Source organism: Narcine bancroftii, chromosome 3 (genome assembly GCF_036971445.1).
Source record: "Narcine bancroftii isolate sNarBan1 chromosome 3, sNarBan1.hap1, whole genome shotgun sequence".
NCBI classification, from domain to species: Eukaryota; Metazoa; Chordata; class Chondrichthyes; order Torpediniformes; family Narcinidae; genus Narcine; species Narcine bancroftii.
This window is the reverse complement of record NC_091471.1, coordinates 39,842,843-39,860,383: the sequence shown is the minus strand read 5'-3', so window position 1 is coordinate 39,860,383 and position 17,541 is coordinate 39,842,843. Positions and strand designations below refer to the sequence as shown.

Here is a 17,541-nt window from a genome sequence, read left to right as displayed (position 1 = left end):
ATTACCATAGGTTACTTACGGACAGACAGAATAAATTTTAGTAGGGAGTAAGAAAGTGGTAGAAAAATTCCAATTTGTGCCTGGCTTCACTGAAGTAAACACCAGAAATCTGCAATTAGGGTTACAGGTCTGGACTGAAAGAGATCCTCATTTGCATCTGTTTTTTTAAAAAAATCTCTATGAAAGAAATTAATAGGAAGTCCAATAATTCCTCAGGGTCTGACAAGGCTGTTAATACAGGTATATGGTTGTCATCTGCAAAAATTGCAGATTCCAGAATGGTTCTGGAATCATTCAAATGTTTAAGAGAGTAGGAAGAGTGAAATTAAGAAATTATGGACCACTTCACCTGAGATCAGTAGTAGGAAAAATGCAGACATCTATTATTAAGGAAGTGGTAACAGGGGACTTAGACATTGTAACCAGCCAAATCGATGGGGCTAAACCAGTTAATGTTGTGCACTGGAAGTAACACACCAATACAGACTCAAGGCTGATTAATTGACGGAAAACAAATTAAGAATAAATGGCTTGTATATTTTTTTTGGGGAAGATATGATTAATTCACAGGAATCTCTACTGGGGCCTCAGTTATTCATTATCTATTTCATTGATTTTTGAGTCAATCATATATAATATAATCCAAGTTTTCTTACAATGTGTAACTTGGTGGCAATGAGAAAAAATGAATGGATGAAAATATGGCATAAATGGGAAGTCAAACTCATTGGACTTGTTGATGGAGAGTCCACAGTCAGCAAAACCTCAAGTCCCATCAGATTGAGCACTAGCACACCTCAGGCTGGTGTACTCAAGCCTGATTCTGTTCAAAGTGCAAGCTCAGGACTGAATTGCCAGATTCAGTCTCACAGAATCATCAAATTTGTGGATGACACAACAGTAGTTGGCCTCATCAGCAACAATTGGGTGGGGGGGGGGTGGAGGTTGAAAGGCATGTAAAGTGATGCGAGAACAGCCTGAGCCTCACATTGGACAAGATAAAGGAGATGATTGTGGATTTAAGGAGGATGAAGCTTGACCATTCTCCACTACACATCAATGGTTCCATCATAGAGAGAGAGGAGAACACAAAGTTCCTAGGCTTGCATATAAAAAATGTCGTTGGGACAGACTGGTTTGCTTTAATTAACCTAACAGCACAGACATGAGTAATAAAATAAAATTATTACTCTGAAGTTGTATGACACGATGCATAAAAAAATTGTCCTCCACTGAAGGTGAGAATGCTTAAGTGTTTATGAATAGGAAGTTGAAGGCATTATGGAGATGATTGAAGTTTTCTTGAAGTGGTAATGAATGGTGTTGGGGGTAGTGATACCTGAAGGCAGAACTGATGATTTTCTTCCAAAGGCTACCTGAAGCAGGCACACTGAAACAATGGAAAGGCCCCAATAGCACAGTGGGTTGAAAATCATCCAAATCCATTGGCAGGATAAACAAAAATAGCAGCAGCATTCTCTCTAAATTTCGGAGTCTGAAACCTGAAACAATAAATTTTTTTTCTCTTCCTATACATCGGTGGTTTACAAACTTTTTCTTTCCACTCACATACCACTTCAAGTAATCCCTATGCCATAGGTGCTCTGTGATTAGTAAAGGATTGCTTAAGGTGGCATATGAGGAAAAAAAGGTTGAAAACCATTGCTCTAGACCCAATTGTTACTGAAATATTTTGCATGAGAAAAATTGTCATTGGCCCTTTTTCTTTGGAGTGATGAAACCGTGCACATAACGAGTTAATTAGGTACGATTAAAACCGTGGTTTTCAAACTGATTTCCCACTCACTTACCACTTTAAGTAATCCCTTACTAATCACAGAGCACCTATGGCATAGGGATTACTTAAAATGGTATGTGAATGGAAAGAAAAAGTTTGAAAACTACTGCCATAAATTTGTTTGACCTGCTGAAAATTTTCAGCATTTTCTTATTTTTATTTCAGATTTTCAGTTTTTGATTTTCATCAGCTCTCTGCAGTATAACAGCCCCAGCACAAACTTTCTAATTATGCCTGGCAAACTCTTTGGATGGTCAACTATGTCCACAGGCTCTGAAGCTGAAATTCCACTAAGCTCCTTCTTAGCAAGAGATTTGCAGAGTAGGAAAGCTGCTTCAAGGGTATGGTCAAGGCTTCTCCAAAGTGTAACAATCCCGGCAACTAATGGGAATCATTGGTTCTGAAAATAGACATCCTGGAAGGTCATTCGAATTTCTTCAGCAGCCAGAACATCTGAAAACAGTGCAAGACTGCAGACCTTCCCAAACAGCTCATCCACACATCCTATCAAGTATCCCCTTGCTCCATTTGTGATGGAGTCAGTGGATCCCACACAGGAGTTTATATTACTTCAGAACCCTCTCAAACTAAGGTGGAAACAAGTCACCTTGCATCCTCAGGGACTGACTAAGAATAAGAGAACCAAAGGGAACAATAACTGTATCTGATGAGATGGAGAGGTAAAGATTTAAGTTGTGCATGATTTTCTTTGGCCTGTAGAGATGAGAAGAACCAGTCAATCATTGTGAGTGGGGAGTCTGGAGCTGGGAAGACGGTGTCTGCTAAGTATGCCATGCGATATTTTGCCACTGTGGGTGGATCAGCCAACGAAGCAAATGTTGAGGAGAAGGTCTTGGCCTCGAGTCCAATTATGGAGGTAAGTATTTTTTTATATTGGAAATCTAGGAAGTGTGAATCATCATAGATCTTTATTAATTCAAAATAGCTTTTTTAAAAACATGGGTTAATCACAGGAACACCAAGTGCTCCCTGTTTTCTAGATCCTCCAAAAAAGTCCATTAAACATGAAGTTGCAGCTTCTGTTGATGAAGACACAATCTCTGGAACTCTTCCGCCGGTGTTTCTGTGCATGGGGTGGATTTGCTCACCCTATTTATCCTTCATGATGAACATAAGGGAAATTGCAGCTCATCCAAGAACCAGCCAATTCCGATACACAAAGGAAGTGAGTTCACACCTCAAGGTCTGCTATGGGTCACCCCCCTGTATTATTGGCTTGGTGTTCCGCTCTCCATTAGCATGGCCAAATCTGATGGACATTTTTTGATTTGCATTTCACAACTTTAATGATCCTTTGTCGTTTCTCTCTTTAACTCCCTTATTTCACAGATTTTGTATTAATTCTTCATGTCCTATCTCTGCTTTCGCTTGTTAGCCGATCAACCATATAACTTTAAAAAATGCTTATCTCTCTGTTAACCCTACTCTTGTTCCTCTGCCCTATCCAGCCTTCCCTCTCCTTCTCTAATGCTAACCCCAATTAACGCATTTTCTCTTTCTCAGTTCTTGAACCTGAAATATTGACTCTGTTTCTCTTTCCACAAACACTACATGTCCTACTAAAATTTCCAGTGTTTCCTTTTTTCTTTTGGATTCCCAGCATCTGCAGTTCCTTTTTAATTGTCTTCAGGCTATATGCTATTTTTTGGGGGTTTTTTTTCCTTCCAAATTAGACTGTTTCACATTGTGTATTTAATTTGCTGAATCTTGGCTCTTGTGTATCCTTTTGTAGTCTTCTTCTGTCATATTAGAATTAAATAATCTGGTGTTAAACACAATTGGTATAATTTCCATTATGAACTTTTTGAGATAAAGCTGGATAAACATCCAGTGATAAAATAACTGAAGATTGTATGAAGAAGGTGGTTTGAAAATTACTTCAAGGTTGTCCAGTGAGCAAAAATATGAAGCCATTTCATCTGCAAGATTTGTACAGCACAGCAAACCAACCACTAAACCCCTTCCCAATGCACTTTACAGTCAATTAAGTATTTTTAATGTGTGTTAAGCATTGTAATGTATGAAATATCACTGCTTACTGTGGAAACGTGTGATTATAGTAGGATAAACTGTACTTTTTAAATGAGTTTTTGATTAAGAAATGAGTATTGATCATGACACGAGGGCAAACTCTGTTTGAAGAAATGCTTGGTGATCAATTATACTGATTTCTTGTTTAAAACCTCCCTGAATGACTGCAGCACCAAAGATTGGTTCAATACTGGAGAACCAGTGCTAGAGCTGCTCTTTGTACTGAGTCTTGGAAGACTTTTACAAACTGAGCCATGTCTAAACTTCCAGAAAGGAAAATTAAATAAATTGAAATACAAGTGTTTTGATGTTTGCTTCTCAGTTATAACATGGAGCATTAAAATGAGTTGAACTGCTGCAGAACCAGCAAGCAGCCATGGCAAATGAGTGTATGTTGCCAAGCTGTTGACCGCATGTTCTGATTTGAATAAAATTGAAAGGATGCCAAAGCAGAGAGTATTAATTAACATTAATTATTGAGGTTGAAATATTTCCACAGTATTTTTCAGTACATGATTACCATGTGTAGAGAGTACAAGGTTAGAATGGCTATGGGCAGCTTGAAAATAGAATAACTAAGCAATGGCTTCCTGTTCTATAATTTTAAAAGCTCCTGTTCTATAATTTTAAAAGCTCCCATTTCCACAGCAAAATTTGTTCACTGTTGCTATATCCCTTTCTTCCAACAGGCCATTGGTAATGCTAAAACAACAAGGAATGATAACAGCAGTCGCTTTGGGAAGTATATCCAAATTGGCTTTGATCGGCGATATTATATAATTGGTGCCAACATGAGAACATATCTGCTGGAGAAGTCCAGAGTGGTTTTCCAGGTTGGTACATGTGTTTGCAATGGGAGTTAGTTGAATATCCATGGCAAAACAATTTGGGATTCATCTGTTTAAAGGGGGAGAAACAACTGTAGCTTTTCAGCCTTTTTGTTGGGAAATGTAAAATGTAAGGAAAATTAAAACTTGGTTTCTCAGTTCTCTGATTGTGCATGATCTGGATATACAGAATTGACCAGTTGAGTTACTAATCATTGTGGAAGTACTGTTTCAGAAGTGAACAGTAAAACAATAAAATTATTAGAAGGTATTGCATCCAAAAATAAGGTTCATATCTTATTGAATTATTCTGATGTGGCCAAAAAATAATCAAAATTGCACACTGTGAGCCATAATCTTTATGTATAGAATATTAATCTACATTAAATTTGCCTTCTGTTGAATGATCTAAAATTCAAAAGCTTTCCATAATGTCAAAAGTTGAACACACCAGTTGTGCTTAACTGGTTGCTAAGTTATTTGATTTTATTTGTTTGTATATTTGTATACTGTTGCCAGTTGATGTTAAGATAGAATCAATTTTATAGAATTGGATGTGGCATTGAGCCAAACTTCTCAGAAAAAAAATGACTATCCAACAAAGAGGTAATAGAACAGTGTTGCTTCCACTATAAGTTTTAATCTTGGGCCACATGTATTGATGTAATTTTCTGGTGCCAATATTCAAGATGATTAGTATGATAGGCATTTATCATCTGCAATATTCATGAATATGTCAATAACATTGACTTGTTTTCCTGATATGCTTGTTAAAATTAAAATGTATATTGTGATTTCACTTGTGGGAGTACAAATTACTGGCTGATGTTGCTCTGTCTGAGAGACAATGAAATCAATTACTGATGACAGGAACTTAATTTCTTTCAAGTGACCTAACTGCAGTAAGGTAATTTTGTGCCACAGATCAGAGATTTAAGGGCACATGACCAAAATGCAATGGTGTCCTGAATTTCCAATCCCATTTATGTCATTGGAATAGAAATTAGAGACCAGTGAATCAATAATGAGGTTAAGAAAAAAGTTGTGGGCAAGATGAGTGCATGCAAACTATTGTGGTAAACCTTCTTGTCACTTCTAACTTAGAAAATTATATTCTCAGCAAGTTAGAGTGTAGCATGGCTTCCCAAGAGTGACTGGGAACATTTTAACTAACATTGTCACTGTATATCTGTGGGAAAGTTTACACAATGATTGCATTCTTTCAAGAAAAAAAATGAGGACAGGTTCCTTTGTTCCTCTGCCATATAATCCTTGGGTCCTTTCAAAGAGCATTTTTGTCATCTTGGAAACATGTCGCATCTTTTCTAACAAATTTGCAAGTTTAAAAAAAGTTTTAATAAGAAGAAATGAGTATTGCTTACAAGTCCCTGTTGAAATCCCATCTCTAATTATCCTTGAGAAGAGAATGACAAATGAATGGCTTTTTATTTAGATACACAAAAGTATGACAGATGTTTTTCACTGAGAATGGGATCTTTGTAAAGAATATGTTATTATTTTTCATTAAAATTCATGAAATCTGTAAATGATTTAAAATTTGCATTTGTACCTCCTGATTGTATTTGCATTACTAATTTAATAAGTATGCCATTATTCTCATGCCTTCTTTTCACAAAGAATCACATTTGTTATTTATCTTTATCAGGCAGAAGACGAGCGTAACTACCATATCTTCTACCAGCTGTGTGCCTCAGCCAATCGCCCAGAATTCAAAGAATTGTGTTTAAGTGAGTTACTCCGTCCAAAAATTACCATACTATGCAAAATTGATCTTGTGTTTGTTTAATTAAATGAATACTCAGCAAAATGCTGTTCTTGAATGGTCCTACAATAGGGATCATGTTTTATCACAGGCTTGGAATTCTTCCTAGTGTTTTTAAGTTCATTAATTCCTTTTGAAGTCCAGTCACTTAGTTGGATTTATTAATACCTGTGCCAATCCTCCACAGCTAGGTCCTAGATTCATAGGAGAAAAGGAGATTTTTCTTATGATGATGTTGATTGAGGTAGTATTGTGGCCAGAGCATCACAGAATTCCCTGTGGGGAAGATTTAGATTTCAGATTTATTGTTAGAGTACGTACAAGATATCACATACAAACTTGAGATTCTTTTTCCTGTGGGCGAGGCTGAATTACCACTTATTGGCAGTGCAAAGGAAACTGTACACGATATACACATGTAAACAAATAAAGAACTGCAAACAGATAATGAATGTAAAATACAATAAACACAAGGTTACGCATAATACAATATAACTGAATACACAGGCTATACATCACACCCCAAAAGTTAAATAAATGGGACCCAACAGTATCAGATAGATACTGTTGGAAATGAGAACAACAATACATGCAATTTGGACATGTGAGAAAGTGAAAAAAAATTTGGGAAGATCTAAACCAGATATTAAATAAAATCACAAAAAGCAATATACCAAAAAAAAACCCAGCGATCTTCCTCCTAAGTAATATAAGAAATAAAGAATTTGGACTTAATTTGGATGAAGCACAAAAAAGATTTATTATGATAGCCCTAGCTGTAACAAAAAAAATGTATTATGTCAACCTGGAAATTAGAAGACAACTTGAGAATACAACAATGGTACATAGAAATAAATAAATGTATTCCATTAGAAAAATAACATATAATTTAAGAAATAACATCACAGTATTTGAACAAATATGGGAACCGTACATGAAACACAATAGAGAAATCCTACCACGGACCTCCACCACCTAAAATGACAGAAGGAGAAGACAACGAAATGAACTGACTCAGTATATAAAAGTAAAATATAAAAATTTCTTGTTTATTTTTATTAAGTGACGACATTGTTTAACGGGTTTAATGTATCTTATAGATTGAACTTTGAATAAATGGGAGGGGGGAGAGGGAGGGAGGGAGGGAGGGAAGGGAGGGGGGGAAAGACACTATATATTCAAGAGAAAAATGTCTATGTATTTTGGTCAGTATGGTTCATAAGTGTGAAAAATAAAAAATTTAAATTAAAAAAAATATAATGAATGTAAAGAAACTGTGCAACACAGAGAAAAAAAATCAATAAAGTGCATGATGACGAGTCCTTAAATGAATCCCTGATGGAGTTTGTCATTGAGGAGTCTGATGGTGGACCTGCTCCTGAACCTGGTGGTGCGAGTCTTGTGGCACCTAGACCTTTTTTCTGATGACAGCAGCAAGAACAGAGCATGTACTGAGTGGTGAGGATCATTGATGATTGCTGCTGCCCTTCTATGGCAATGTTCCCTGTAGATGTTTTCGAGTAACCAGTGATGGGAAATGAAGCATGTTGTGCAGCAAAATAGACTTTCCTGGATATATAAAGCATACATTGAGAACTTGTGACAGACTGAATAGTACACTTGACTAAAAATGTAATTTCATCATGGAGTTAAAGCTTGACTTCAATCTAAACTGATGGAATTAAATTCTCATCTTTCATTGGCTCTGATATTTATTTGTCAAATGGATGTTCGTTCTTGTTAATTCTTAGTGAGCCTAGATTTGCAATGTACAAGGATTGATGTTTCAGCAATAGTTGTAACCAACAATTGTGTGTAAAATAACAATGAAACTTTTGATACTTTTGTCCTGTATGTTCCTACATTCCAAAGATAATCCAGTCTGAATTCTCTGAAAGTTTACTCCGTACAGCTGGTATCAAGATACCTCCATCAATCATGTCTATATTTTAGCAGTTTGTTTCAAAATTAAAGAAAATAAATCATTCGCACAAGAGTAAAACATATTTTTGTAATTTATTTGCTTCAATGAGAGTTGTTAGTGCATAGATTCAAGGACAGCTTGTTCCCTGCTGTTAACAGACTACTGAACAGATTTCTTGTTAGTAAGATGTTTTAACGGAACTTTTTCTTGGCGCCAATATACTCTGTGTGTTTGTTATAGTTTGTACTACTTGTTGTATGTTGACTTGCCTGGATAGCACATTTCTGTTGCTGAATAACACATGATGGTGCTGTGCGCCTCACAATAAGCCATTCAATTTGATTAATTACAGGAAAGTCATTTTTAAAAAAAATCACTGAACAATGCCGCAAATAAAAAGGTGAAGCAAATCTTGCACAAAAATAAGGGAAGCAAAGAAAGTTGCTTCTTAACCGTGTCACAAAAACAAATTAGAGCACGGCAACCCTTTTCAGATTGGAAAAGAGAGTAAGGAGAAAGGGTGTGGCGAACATAATTCAAATCTAAGAGATCATGTAAGAGGGTTCTTCCCAATATATTATCTTCTAGTTAAAGCTCGACTATTCTATGCATCAACTTTTGAGACACTTTGTTGGCTGGTCCGGTGATTTTTAATTTTCATCAGGTAATTGCGACTTACATGACAATATGGATTTAGTTTGAAATCCAGCCATCAATAATCAATGGTTTTTATTTCACCTTCAAAATGTATGGAAGTAATAACAGTGAGTAAACCTCTGCTTCCTTACGAACATCCTAATTTGAATGCAATGGACACCAGTCATCAGTCGCTTAATTTATTCATTTTGTGTTTTACCTGAGGGCTGGACCATCTCAAAAGATTTTCTTGATTCAGTTGGATTCACTCCATGTGATACTGAGAGATGCTGACAACACCAGATACAGCATGTATGCTCTGGAACTGGTTGGATTACTGACTAAGCCTTTCTAATGCACCTGCATCATTTTCCATCTCTGATGAGGGGCAAAACCGCCCAAGTACATTCTGCTTACACAGAAAATAACATTCCAATTAGGCTGTTTACCTTCCCATCATTACTGGAAAAATGGCAGAATGCGTCTTTGTTCTGAATGTAGACAGAAGACAGGAATATCAGAAAAGAGAAAAGAATACAATGTCCCTTACATTGGAGAACATGGAGCAGGCCTTTCAGTCCACAAGTTTGTGCTGGATATGATGCCTAATTTAAACTTAACTGTTGCATGCACTTGATATGCATCCCTCTATTTCTTGATTATTCATGTGTCTATTTAGGAACCTCTGAAATGCTATTATTTTGTATGTTGTTATGGGCCCAGAGGAACCCAAAATCCAGCAGCAATAAAAATTCACCAAGTCAAATGGTTACTTAAACAAAAGTTGCTTTTAATTATCTTTAAACATGAAAACGGGATCAAATTCTAACTTATTACTATTAACTTAACCCCTTTATAATTCTAAGCGCACATGTATGTAATGTGTGTATAAGTTCAGAAAAGCTCTTTGATTCACAGTCTAATCTCGCTTCGCATTCCTCCAAGTTCACTGGTATCAGGCAATTCTTATACTGTGCACAGAATTTAACATTTATGAATTTCACTAGGCTTTGGCCTGTTTCCATTCCGTAAATGGTTATATAGTATGGTTGGTGCTTGAAAGGTAAATGGTTACTGCTCAGGAAGGTTCTTGTCGCTTTCCAGAGAGAGAGATTTGTTGCTCGTTGGACACAAACTGATTCCTTCTGATCAGCCTCTTCAGTGTCTAGCAGAAGAAACATGCCCCATCAGGGTTTTCCAGATGATAACCTCTTTCTTTTAGGTCGCCACAAAATTCCTTTTCTTTTTCCCTTATCTCAGGTGAAACATTACATAGCCAGCCATCTCCTCTTGTATGGACCAGAAGGGCTTTGAACAGGATGAACTAAGAACTCACAACCTGTCTTCAAAATGGGGTTTTTTCCACCAGCTTGCTATATTCCAGTCCCAGCTTCATTCTCTCTCTCTCTCTCTCTCTCTCTCTTACAGCACATAATCCACTCCACAGCATGGGCATGTCCAATTAACACCTACTTATGAAGTCTCTATGGCCATTCATAAAGTTTTTGAAAAGGCATTCGGGGCCTGGACTGTCTGGCTTGAGCACAGCTCTGGCATTTTAAATGCGATCTGTTTTGAAGTGTTTGTGACCTACCCTATATATGAAAAAAAAGACCCTCACAATTTATCTCCTTTAAAACAGATCTACATACAATATAAGATATCAAATAATCCAGGGTCCAGGGGAGGAACAAGAGAAGTTGAGGGCTGTCAAAGGAGAGAACAGTAGTTCTTCAGAAAAAAAAATCATCTGGTGGGTTGAGATTTGGATCGCTCCAAAATAAGCGAGAAGCTGATTCTACAGGAAGGTGGTGAAATGAGTGAAGTGGAAAATATTCAGGGGAGTGAAGAGAGAACAGGGGTTGGGAGGGAGAGAGGGTGTGAGCGGGTGGGGTTGGGTGAGCGAGAGAGGGGGGTTAGGGGGAAGGGGAAGAGAGAGAGAGCGCGCAAGAGCAAAGAGTTCCATTTTTCATTCTGCATATTATTTAGCTCAGAATGGCAGACTTTGAATGATCACTTTGGGTTACTGGAACTTCAAAACAAAAATGGTATTGATATTGGAATTGGACTGCATTCCAGCACTAGTGCTACAGGGATAATTAATCACATCACATATTGATCATAATTAATATGAAAAAGAAAACTTGCCAGCATATCAAGGAGATAAATGGCAAAATTTCTGTTCTCCTTGATGAATCAACAAGCCTGAGCATTAAGACCGCCCTAATAGTTTATTTGAAATGAGTAAGTGATAAGGAAGGTGATCTTTCCTTCTTGGTAATTATATTTTATGATGATTAATGAGTGCAACCGTGCAATACTTTATCATATTATACAACGTTTCAATTATAGAAAGTCAAATACAACATGGCAGCCACTAAGGCCAGGTATTGTGAGCTCTGACACCAAAAAATTAGCACTAAATCCCTGTGTGTAACTTATCAAAATAAGTAAAATCAAGAAAGCATTTGAAAGAGTGTGTTGCTAAATCTGAAGTCAATGGGAATCTAACAAATTCGCCATTGGCAGAAATTGCCTGAAGCGCCTCTTACAGCCAGAGAAAGAAGCAAAATAGAGTTCCTCTCCAGAGTCACCGAGTGTCCATGAAATTCACTACCTATGTTCCCGCAGCCCTGCAATCACAAAGAGTCCAGTCCAAACCATCAGCAACCTGAGATCCAGATTCAAACCTCCACTACCATTAGAAGCCCTTCAACGCCCTCAGCACTCTCTCGCATCCCGGTTCCGATACCTAGTACCCCTTCGGCCAATTACAAGCCTATCTAGAAACCTTGTTAATGGTGGGGTAGGGGTGGGAAAGACACCCCTCTTTAAGTTTTACTTAAGTGTGCAGATTAAATTTTTTTTTCCCTAGTATTAAGTTCTCACCTTCATAAACATCATGTCTTCACCACAATAATTTTATTGGAACAGTATATGAAACTGACTATCTAGACATGCCTTTAATCCTAAGTAATTGGAATTTTGCTATCTTTCAGGCAGCGCGGAAGATTATTTTTACACCACTCAAGGAGGTGACATCCTAATAGAAGGAGTTAATGATGCTGAAGATTTTGAGAGAACTTGTGATGCCTTCACTCTACTTGGTAAGGTCATGGATTTGGAAAATTGATTTGTCTATATTGTTCTCAATGGTCATTTTATGGCTTTCAGCTGGTGATGTATCAGTGAGAGGTTAGGCACTGGTGTTTGATATTTCTAAGATGAGAAAGAAAAAGATATCACAGAATATTTTCCACTCCTATTTGACATGGATACACAGTATTAGATGATATCAAGGTTAAGTATGAAGGAAAATGTGAATGAAGGAATATGACAAGGTAGATATGGAGTTAGCCTATTCCTACATAATTTCCACCCCCCCAACTCTTTCTTTGCTACATTGATGAATGCATTGATACTGCCTCTTGCTCTTCAGTACCATCCATCAATTTCAATATATTTTCCCCAACTTCCACCTTGCCCTCAAATGCTCACATTTCTATTATCTCTCGATCTCCTTGACAGGAGAAAGATGCCACTGACGTCTTCTATAAACCCAATAATTCCCGAAAATACTGTAATTATGTCTCTGCAATGCACAAACATGCTGGAGAAACTCAACAGATCCTGCAGCATCCATAAAAAGTAAAGGGTAACCAGCATTTTACGTCTGAGCCCTTCGTCGAGTATTCTTCCAAAGGATGTTGCATGACCTGCTGAGTTTCTCCAGCATGTATGTGTATTGCACTCATCCCCACCACCTGCAGATGTTCTTGTTTAACTTGACAATATTTCTTCCTATTCTGCCTCCTGTAAGAATGTCACCCCTTCTGCGATAATTGTGGAGCCCTCGCACACATTTCCTCCATTTCAGTCTCGATACAAGGTCTTGACCCAAAATGTTACCTTGCACCTTTTACCTCCACGTATACTGTCTGATCCACTGAATGTGGTTCTCAACAGAACTTAACCTAAACAGGGTGTGATACGATAATAAAATGTAATTAGCAGATCACTTTAGGAGTTTAAGAAGTTGGTGATTTGATGATTGTTGTATGCTTGCAAGTGGAGGTGGTAATGAAGCATTTCTTTCCTTCAGGTGTGAAAGATGCACACCAGATGAACATTTATAGAGTCATAGCTTCAATTCTCCATCTGGGAAATGTAGAGATTGTTTCAGAAAGAGATGTGGACACATGTGGTATTAATGTAAGTCTTTTCCAGAGAACTTGGACATTCCATCTATGCTTAGTGACTGTGCCATATGCACTTAAACTTCATCTATGTAAAAGGCATGGGGAGATAGAGAGCCATTTGAAGAACAAGTGTTGACGAATGACTATGAATACTATACCAATACTATATTATTGGTGGAAAAATGTACTTCGAGGAAGGTTGTCTATGGTTACAAAAGATGTTGTTAATTGGGAAAAGGAATGACAGAATTTAATTCATACAAATGTGACATTTTGGAAATGAAAACTGGCCAGGATATAGTGTATGGCAGGATTCTGGGGAGTGTTGTTGAACAGGGGGACCTTGGAATACATAGTTCATTGAAAATAGCAACACAGGCTGACATGATAGTGAAGATTGCTTGCACTCATTGGCTGAGGCGTTGAGTTGGAAAGTCACTTCATAGTTGTACAAAACATTGGGCAGGCTGCACTTGCAATATTCGATGTAGTTTTGGTCACCACGAATCAGGAAAGATATAATTAAGATGGAGAGAGTGCAAAAACAAAAATTAATCAGGAGGTTACATGGTGATGCACTATCAATTAACTTCAAAGTTAGAAGTTACCAGAATGATAGGCTTTTAATTGCTTAAAATTATATGTACACTCATGTTGCTTGGCCTCAGTCCAGAGCTCATACTGGGGGAGAGTTCTGCCATAACTGGCTTTATTAGGGGATTCCAAGGAGAGGAGTCACTGGTACAGTCAGCTCGGAGGCGGGCCAGCCATACATACAGAGATGGTAACCAATAGTAATACAGTGGTATCACCCCACCTGGATTGGAGGATTTGAATTACAAGGAGAGATTAGATAGGCTGGGCCTGTTTTCACTGGAGCAGAGGAAGTTGAAAGGTGACATGATAGAGGCATATAAATTTAGATGGTATAGATAGGGTAGTAACTAGCACCTATTTAGAGGGCATAGGCTTGGACTGAGAAAGAAAGTTTAAAGGCAGCCTGAGTGGCTGTTATCTGGAATGAGCTCTGAGAAGGTTGTGGGGCAGGAACATTAATGACATGCAGAAGGCATCTGGGCTTGTACTTGAATGAGCCAAGTATGGAGAGATATGGAATTACTACAGGAAAGTGGAATTAATACAGATAAGCGTGATAATGGGTATAAACATGGTGGACATAAAAGATTTATTCTTATTGCCTGTAAATCTGAAATTAGCATATGGTATTGAATTCCGACTAAGCTCTGGGATTTATTTCTGGAGGCTTAGTTTTGAAATGTAGAAAAATTAAACTTGTATTGAACTTTAGTTGGACTATTCTCTTTAAACCAACTATCTTCCCTCTCCATTCTCAGTCCTAATGCAGGATTACAACCCTAAATATCAGCAATTCCCCCACTGAGTTTCTTCAGCAGTTTTTTCTCTCAATTCCAGCCTCCGTAGTCTCATTTGATGTACTTGAGTTGTGTAAAAAGAAAGATGAAGTACCACAGAACACTGAAGAAAGATTTACAGAATGGCTAGAATTTTTTTTCTTTCTTTTTCTTTGGCTTGGCTTCGCGGACGAAGATTTATGGAGGGGGTAAATGTCCACGTCAGCTGCAGGCTAGAATAGTAACTATATATCTGTCAGGAAAGAGCATGTTAGTTCTGCGTTCTATTGAGCAATGATAACGGAGCGGTACATCAGATTGATTCCTGAGATGAGACAGGTGAATAAAGCTGAAGCAGCCAAGGTGTTGACTTGAGTTTTCAAGAATGAAAAGTAAATAACTGAAACATTCAAAATTGCAATGGTACTTGACAAGGTAGAAGCCGAGGATATTACTTTTCCTGATCCAATGTTTAAAAGAAGTGGTCACTTTCTCAAAACAAGGGGCTAGCCATTCAAAATGAGTTGAGAAGAAATTTCCTCATTGAATTTTGAATGTGTGGAAAGGTGCTAATTGCAGATTGTGGATTACACATTCTACTGCAGAACATTTCAAATTTTGACCAATTGCTATTGTCAGTCACTAGTAAAGTCATTAAATGATCTTGGAAAAATTGAAATGACTGAAAATAACAGCTCTTCATTTTATTAACAGTTGTTTTCTGTGATTTCAGAAAAAATATCAGCACCTGAACTACTTCTGTAATCTGCTTGGAATTGAGCATGATCAGATGGAACACTGGCTGTGCCACCGCAAGCTTGTCACAACATCGGAGACTTACGTTAAGAACATGGCCAAGCAACAAGCCATCAATGCCAGAAATGCATTGGCCAAGCACATCTATGCTCAGCTTTTCAAATGGATTGTGGATCAAATCAACAAAGCACTTTACACAACCAGCAAACAGCATTCATTCATTGGAGTACTGGATATTTACGGGTACAGAACTGCAGGGTTTACAGTAGTCAGCAATGCATCCCAAAAAAAGTGACCGGGATTTATTCTTAGTGTTATTTAACCAATTATTTCAATGTTGTATCAAATGAGTCAATAGAAATAATGTTATTTTTGTGCATAATTTGATTTTATCAAGGTTAGGGATCCTGAATTGGGAATAGATAATTTTTTGTTCTGGAGAGCCAAGTTCAAGCATCTAAGGTAAAGGTTAACCAGAGAAGCTGCTCAGTCTCCATTGCTCCAGTAGTGTATGGTAACTGGGGTACAGAGAACACTAGTGCCATGCTTATCTGTTCCCACTTTGGCCTCTGAGCAACCTTTTCAATCTCTGCTATTTTTCTGCATCAGGCCTCTCCCCTACAAAACTGAATTGTAGCTATGGGAAAATAACCAAACTGAGTTAGCCAGGATCAGATTCAAATCCAAACTGCAGCAATTGTAAAGCTTGCCAAAAATTTTCTCAATCCAATTATCTTCTCAAGGAATTCTCAAGTGGCTATTCTTCTGGGTGGTGGAAGTGCTATTGGAGACTCAGCCATATGTATTGATGGTGCTGTTGCCTGACAGATGCACAGTTACATTTTAAGAGGCACTGAAAGGCCAAGCTGCTGCTGACCCTCTCCAACCCATTGTTTGCACAGACTTGCTGAGGCTTCTTGCACTGGCTGGTTGTCACTCAGGCTCTTGTGGTTCCTGCCTGCCTTTCAATGTGGACTTGCTATAGCATCAGATTTTCTAATCCTGAAGGTCCTGTTGTGTGTGCTCCCGACAATAATTTGGACAGACAAACCTAATCCAGAGTGCAGAGACACTCAAATGGGCTCTGTGAATTCTGGTAATTAAATGGGTAAAATTAATATCTGAAATATTTTGGGGATCTGGACACGACTTCTTGTCAGTTTGTGAAGAAACAGCCTCGAAACAGACACTCATGGCCCAATATGTTGAGATTCAAGATCTCTCTTCTGAATATTAGCTATTTCCAATTGCCCACAATTAAAATTTTTGTTTTGCAATTTAAAATTATGTCCAGAATTTGCACTGTGAACATGTTGGCCAACAGTGTTTGGCAAGTTGATGTTCCTCTGGTGAAGTCAAAACTGTTGCAGAGAAAATGCTATCATCTGTTATCAACTGCTCAGGCTGTGAATTAACTGCCTGTTAGTTGCTTAATGTAGCACATGGTAATTCAGGTAATGAGATTGATGGTGCTGTTCAAATTTGTGTAGGATATGGATAATGGAGACGGTGAGAATCTTTTCTTAAACACCATCACCACATTTAAGAATTTAGATGAGCACTTAAATGTGCCACAGCATGAAATGTCAAGTTCTGGAAAATAGATACTTGACAGAATGGCCTGTTTTCATGCTGTGTTCCTTTATGAAAATTGGGAATGGATAAATTTCTGTTCTGGAGAGCCATGTTCAAGCATCTAAAGTAAGGGTCAACCAGAGAAGCTGGTCAGTCTCCATTGCTCTAGTAGTATGGGGTAACTGTTTATGAAAATCCACTTAAAAACTAACATTTACACACATTCTTTCTAACATTGTAATCTTCTTTAATAACCACCAGTTAATTTCATCAGAAAGTGGATGAATTTAAAATATGGTCTCCTCTGTGGTGAATTATTGATTTGAACAAAATAATAGTTTTAAATTTCCATCTTGTTATTGAACACAATGTAATTTTTCATTCCCATTTTTTGTTTCTCATTCTGCCTCTGGTTTAATATTGATTCTACACCCTCTAATCACTCAACTTTCTATTCATGCTTTTCTTTACTGAAATCTGAACAGTTAAGGAGATAATCTGTTGATCCTGTTTCTCTTCATTGGTCCCTGACAAAAGGTTGGTACAAACGAGAACTTCAAGAAGGTTATGGACAAAATGTTTGCACTGAGAGGTGCAAGAACAGATGTGACTAACATT

The 17,541-nt window shown here is 37.6% G+C and overlaps 1 protein-coding gene across 3 annotated transcripts in view; it reads left to right on the top strand.

Annotated features, from left to right (window-relative positions):
* Window positions 1-17,541, top strand: part of myo5b (myosin VB) — a 264,470-nt gene that overhangs the window by 109,381 nt on the left and 137,548 nt on the right. For 2 of the 3 annotated variants that reach the window (XM_069923885.1, XM_069923884.1), the window contains exons 5-10: window positions 2,519-2,675; window positions 4,540-4,683; window positions 6,344-6,425; window positions 12,020-12,127; window positions 13,123-13,232; window positions 15,326-15,591. In XM_069923885.1, the coding sequence (XP_069779986.1) occupies window positions 2,519-2,675; window positions 4,540-4,683; window positions 6,344-6,425; window positions 12,020-12,127; window positions 13,123-13,232; window positions 15,326-15,591 (867 nt within the window). Of the gene's footprint in view, window positions 1-2,518; window positions 2,676-2,890; window positions 2,985-4,539; window positions 4,684-6,343; window positions 6,426-12,019; window positions 12,128-13,122; window positions 13,233-15,325; window positions 15,592-17,541 lie in introns of those variants that run through there. The other variant, XM_069923886.1, reaches the window with a different exon arrangement.